Raw genomic sequence first — 6,231 nt, forward strand, 5'->3', positions numbered from 1 at the left:
TGAGTTGCAGTGACTAGAACCACAAGCAGCATACCAAGTGTGGCTGCATCACAGATGTATACATTCCGTGGCTGTGGGGCCTTTGTCTTACGCTTGGCTAATATCCCTAACTCTGGAGGGGATGATTGGAGCGCCTTGAACAGAATATGCATTTTAGAGCCTGCTGCACTAATACATTTCATACAGCACCCCAATATCATCGGGAAGTTGGGGCATTAATTTACACAAGAACCAGGGGCTTGTGTCACTGCCAGGACTTCTCCATCCGCTAAACATCGAATCTTAATTATCCCAAATATGGCACTGTTGGATGTTCTTTTCCACACATCATTACCTTTTGCTTCCCACCCTTGAAATGGTATTTTTAAAAACCCATTTTATTAGTTCAAGTGTGTGGAGCCCAGCTCTTGGTCAAAGTCTCCGGAGGCTCTAGTGCAACCACTTCAGGACAGAGGGATACATGTGCTCCTTTTGCCTATGGGAGTGGTGCGGTTACTTCTGAATAACCTCTGGGGGAGTTCTTCTTACCCCAGTTTGCTTTTGCCAATGCAAGCACAAGCCTAGACCAGTGGTTGGATTTCGGCTTCCATGCCCCAAGCACAAAGCTTCTGCTACGCCCTGTGTCTGCCCAGGGAGCACAATTATCCCCACCTCCACCCCATACAGATGCCAATTCCCCCCCCCCCCCGGGCGCCTTTAATCCCCAAATCTTCAGAATATTCTTTTCAAATCCTCTTCAGCTGGATTTGCAGCGGCTGCTTTGCTGGGTGTCTTGAGGCTCCCCTCCCCCAAGCCAGCTGCAGCACCTCTCACCCAAAATACTACTCACACAGGTAGAAAAGCACACGCGTACATACCACCAGCACGTGCACGAACACACACACAACTTGACAGCTCTTCATGGGAGAGTCTACATGCCCACACCACGGATAGCTTCTGCTGGTGGTCTGCATGTATAAACAGCGCTCCATAGGAGGTTGGCGAACTGACACATGGGGATTTAAGAGGTAAGATTCTGGAGCATATTTTGCAGGGCTGAGCCATCAGCCAATCTTCCCGGTCTCGTTAAATCTCTGTCTCACAAAAGGAAAAAAATATAAACCAGCAGAAATCGCTTTAAATCTCCCCCTCCCAACCTTTGATCAGCAATCTGCTTCCCATTCAGAGATGTACTCAAGGGACTCACCAGGGGCACGGAATAATTCCTACAAGCAACGGACTACTAGTGGCTTGGAAAGGGAAACCCGGGGCAGCGCAGGGGGGAGCGGCATCCAGGTACTTGCGATTTCAGAGTGGAATGAAGAGCAGTGGGGAGCCCCAAAGAAAAGGGGGGCTGTGGAGGGAGCCGGACCCTTCTCTTCCCCTGTGCTCAGTACAGCAGTGACATCAGGGTAGGGCCATGGGGCAAATCTAGAGGAGCCCTCTGTGAAGCATGAGCAGAAGGGCCCCAAATATATTAGGGCTGGATGGCTGCATAGAGCATAAGAGAAAGCAGGTGCCTTACCCTCTAAAGTGGGGACCCCATTAGAGCATCAAGCCCATGTTCAATGACCTGATTGCACCACTGGATGAAAGGGCAGATCGGCAGACCCTAGGGTCTTCTCCTCGTGGCGTGGAGCCAGGGTGGGGTCAGTTATAGGCAACAGGGCTGAGCTTCTGGCTCAGGAAGGGCAGTTAGTCCTGCTGGGACGGGCTGAGGGAGACTGGAAAAGTTCAGGGAGTCGCACTGAATGCAATTATTGTGACGCAGGCAGGGGCGGCGGGGGGGGAACCACCACCCCAGCCGCCTGTTGCACACGCTTCCAAGAGATAATTGGGAACAGATGCTTGCAGGAAAGGCGTGTGTGAAGGGAAAGGATGGGGGGGCACAGCCCAACAGCATCTCAGTTTGGTGCTGCAGAAGGATACCCCACCCCGGGACTGGGAAGGAGGTCAGCAGAGGGGCAGCCTCAATTTTGCCCAGCTAAATGGAGAGGGCTGGAAACAGTCGTGTCACATGGGGGGAAGTGGAGGCAGGGCGAGACAGAAGGACAGAGGTGGAGGCTCCGGTAGAGCGAATCCTGCAGCTTTACCTGCCTCCTTCAAGGCTTCCTGGTCCAACAGCATTCCTTGCCAGACCATACCTGTGAACTTAGCCCGTCCTGGAAAACCACAGAGCTGACTCCCTGCAGGATGCAGGAGACTCATTTAGCAAATCACATTGATCTGTTCTTGGTTACAGTTCAGGCAAAGCTGACCCCAGACCTCTGGGATGTGCTGTGCTGATTGCCCCTTGCCTATCTCATAGGTCAGCTCTTATGGCTTTTGCCAGGAAAGTGGTCCTGCTAGCTGGGATGCGGGGACAAGCAGTGCCAGCTTCACCTCAGCCCCGAACCGCTTCATCCACAAGAATCTTTTGCTCATGTCGACAGCAGGGTATCGCTGGCCTCGCCGATGAGGAATTGCAGCCGGTCCCAGCTCAACATGCTGTGTCGCTTGCCAGGCGGCAGCAGAAGGACCAACGGCTCTGTTGCTGCACTGGCATTTCCTGAAGCAGCCTCTCCCAGTCTGCTGCCCTCTGAGTGCATCGGACTATAGGACCCATCCTCCCCAGCCAGCATGGCAGCCTACACACAAAGCACTTTTCACAACATGACCGCCACATCAAAAGCACTCAGATGACTCTGCCCGCCGGCCCACACACACAATCTATAGGCACAGATCCAAGCAGACATGGTACTTCCTTGTGGCACTACAAGCCTGTTTAAAAATACCACAAGCTATTTTGGTGCATGTGCGAATGGTGTCAGTCCAGGAGTCTAAAAACAGTAACAGAACTCTTTTGAGGCAGAAGAAACATTATAATCTATGCAAGGTGCGAAATGTTTATTTATTTTTGCAGTCTTTATATGCTACTTCCTAACTGAAACAATCCCCCAGATGGTTTACAAAAGAATTAAAACAAACAAAGCCACACACCCAATGGCATCATTAGGTTGGTACAAAGATAGCTCAGGGCCCAGGGAAAGGCCGGACAAAGAGATGCCGCCTCAATAAAGAGAAGCAGCTTTGACACATGCCAGTGTTGTGGCCTGACACACTCCCACAGCGTTCCAGCAAGGCCTGTCTCCCCGTCATTGCAGATGGAAATCCATAGAAGGTGGCACAGCTCACAGGGCCGTCTCTGAAGATGGGGAAATTGGGAGAGGGGCTTTCCGTGATTCGCCATGTCATCCAAACTGGGCAGCAGGGATTGAGGTTAAACGATAATAGACAGTTCACAGTTATTGTTTACAGACTGTTCAGATGAAACAGGCTCATTGTGGCAACGATTGTGTAAACCACGTGCGTGTGATTATTCTGCACCCCACGTACATTTGCAATGTGAGGGCAATACTGCTCTGCCTCACAGCGCTGCTGAAAGGATGACTGAGACAGACCAGGTGGAAGCGCTTTATACTCTCTAAAGGACCAGATGATGCTAGAGAAGATCCTTCCCCCCTCAGGATCAAAGAGGCCAGGCAGCAGAGGCAACTCATGACCACCTCTGCACACACCGCAACCCCAGAGAATCAGGGAGGGCTTGTGGTCGCTCGGCTTACTGGAAAGCAGGCCCTCGGCACGCACTCAAAGCCCTCTCCATGATTCATTCATATGTTGCAAGGGAAAGCCCCAGCAGTGGTGGGGGGGGGGGGCAAGATTTATTGAGCTAAATCTTAGTTCAAAAGAAATCCTGCGTGTGAATTAGGAAGAATTGACATCCATGTGGCTGTTTTTGCCTGTGGTTTTACTTAGCCTGACGTGGGGCAATTTCAGTGGGCAAGGGGGGAGCTGTGCTATGCGCCACTGGGACCGTCTTGGGAGCAGGCAGCGCCTGGTCAGAAAGCTTCTAGGATGCATGGACTTGTTGCATCAGGTTGTTGTGTAGCCTGCATTTCCCCAGAGCCTCTGCCTTCCATTCTTTCTCGCCTTTCCCCCCCTGCAAAGCAGGTCAGAAGATCAGCGCAACATCCCCACCACAGATAAATAATGCAAATTCCACACATTGCAGCTGAGAAAACCCAGAACTACACCACAAGCAGCTATCAGGGGAAATAAGGGGTTGATTTCAGGAAAATAAAGAGTCCTTTTTGGTGGGAGGATACTAAGGTAAAGGGAAATCTGGGAAACATGCCAAAAAATAAAATAAAGGCATGTTTAATGATGCTCTGTGGAAGAAGCTTGGAGACTGGGAATCCTCGGGTGCCAATTTACAGAGCTATCACAGCTCCCTCCAACCTGGCCTCCTCCAGACCTGTTGGCTGGGGATAATGGGAGTTGCAGTCCAACTATTTTACCACCTGAAGCAGAAGAGCAAAGTAAAGTGGCACAGTAGCTGTGGGTGGTCAAGTTGCTTCTCCCCCACCCCACCCCCGAAATCCCAGCACATGCACGAACAATTCAGCCAGCATTTGCAGTCCTTTCGTGGCAGTAGAGATCAAGGCTAGCCCTGTGGCAGATTTCGGTGCTCTGTCATAGGACAGCAAGGGCCCTGTTCGTCGTGCAGAAAGGACACCTGACAGCCCCTCTAAAAACTTCAGCAGCATTATCTTGCGCGTGTATAGATGGGGTAGGGGTATGGGAAGGCCCGCAACTCCCAGCATGCCCCACCAAGGCACGGTGGCTAGGGAATACTGGGAGTTGTAGGATTCTTCCCCTCGTCTGAACGTACACAACTCAGCACTCCCTGCCCCATTACGGGTCGCATCACGCAAGCTGCAAGCTCTCCCTCACACCCCTTCCCCGCGGAAAGCTGCGTTCCTCTCCCGACCGCGCCTAGGAGGAGCGGCCCCTGGCAGCCGCGGAGGGATGGATGGGGGCCGGGCGAGCTGCTCCCTTGCTGCTCCCTTGCTCCTCGCCTGCTAGCCCGCCTGGCCGCCCGGCTGCTAGCGGCAGCTCCCGGTGAGCGTGTGATATATATATTTTTTTCTTAATGAGTGCGGCCTCCCAGGCAGCCAATGGAGAGCCGGGGTGGGCGTGGCCACCGCCTGCACTGCTGAATGAGAAGGAGCTCCCTGGAGGTAGGAGGCTACAGTGTAGCGGAGTCAGCTGCCGGGGGAGCGGGCGCAGCGGCCCATTCAGCAGGGGCGCGCGTGGCCGGCGGCCCGGGGCGTCGAAGGCGGCGATCGGCGCGCTTCGCCTTTTCTTTTCCAAGTTGAACGTCCCGCCTCCCCTTCCCCTCTGCTTCCCCCCGCTCGGACTCCACTCTTGGTTTCAAACCCGTCAGAGCCCCAGTGACCAAGGTCAGGAGAAGAGCTGCGCTCTCTTCTCCACACGCGCGCGCATACACGCAGAAATACAGTAGCAGCAGCAGCAGCCTAGAGCTGCTGGAGTCGCCGCTGCCTTGCTGAGGAATTCCAAGGCGGACACGGGGGAAGGACGGTCGTGTGAACGGAGGAGGCTCCTGCGGAGGGAGAGCCGTCCCTGCCGAAGCTCTGCCGGCCCCTCGCTCTGCCCTTCCCTCGATGCCTCCCACTATGAGGACGGCGCTTCTGCTAACCTGGACCGTATCCCTGAGTTACTTTGCAGAGCCAGGTATGGACTGGGGTTGATTTGCTTTTTCTTTCCCCCTGTCGCTTCCTCTTTTTCTCTTTGGAATTTGCTTGTGATGGAGACGAGGTACGGGTGGGAGTCTCCCAATTTGCCGGCCCGTGGGGGACCCCCGAACCTCCTCTCCCACCCCCATAGCTGGCACATTCCAACTCTTGCAAGAAGAAAATAGTTTGAGGCTGCGTTATGGGTAGGACTTTGGCCCGGGGCTGTTGGCTGGCCGGGTGGGGTGGTCTGTTCCTGGCAGGAGTCCCCTCGGAATTTGCGCCTAAGGACACCTGGGCTCTGTTCAGAGCACCGGGAGAGAGACCGTGGCGTTCTTGCGTGTTAGGGCAGAGATGAGCGGGGTGACTAGGATTCCTGGGTCCCTTCCTTTGGGAATGAGGGAGGGGTTTGGGGACTCGGGGTTGCTGGGGCTTGTGGGGAGGGGCAGCTCATCCGAGCAGTGCCAGTGGTCCTTGGGTATGTACGTGTGAGTATGTGTGACCTTGAGGACGCCTCGCTCCGTACCCCGCCTCGCCGCTCGCCGTTTTCGTGGGGGAGGGGGAGCTGAAGCACGAAGCTTCGGATCGGTGCCGGCGAGAGCTTTTCTCCTGTGGGGAGGGTCTTCTTCGCCCTCCCCCTTCCTGACAGACCATCGGCTGCAGTTATCTCTCCGGAGGG

At 54.4% G+C, this 6,231-nt stretch overlaps 1 protein-coding gene across 1 annotated transcript in view; it reads left to right on the forward strand.

Annotated features, from left to right (window-relative positions):
* Nucleotides 1-5,431: 5,431 nt before the first annotated feature.
* KIRREL2 (kirre like nephrin family adhesion molecule 2) overlaps nt 5,432-6,231 on the forward strand; it is a 45,521-nt gene continuing 44,721 nt past the window's right edge. The window contains exon 1 of the mRNA XM_044435336.1: nt 5,432-5,553. Within this exon, the coding sequence (XP_044291271.1) occupies nt 5,484-5,553 (70 nt within the window). The 5' untranslated portion in view covers nt 5,432-5,483. The remainder of the gene's footprint in view (nt 5,554-6,231) is intronic.

This window comes from Varanus komodoensis, unplaced genomic scaffold (genome assembly GCF_004798865.1).
Source record: "Varanus komodoensis strain SLA01 unplaced genomic scaffold, ASM479886v1 scaffold29_1, whole genome shotgun sequence".
Taxonomy (NCBI): Eukaryota; Metazoa; Chordata; class Lepidosauria; order Squamata; family Varanidae; genus Varanus; species Varanus komodoensis.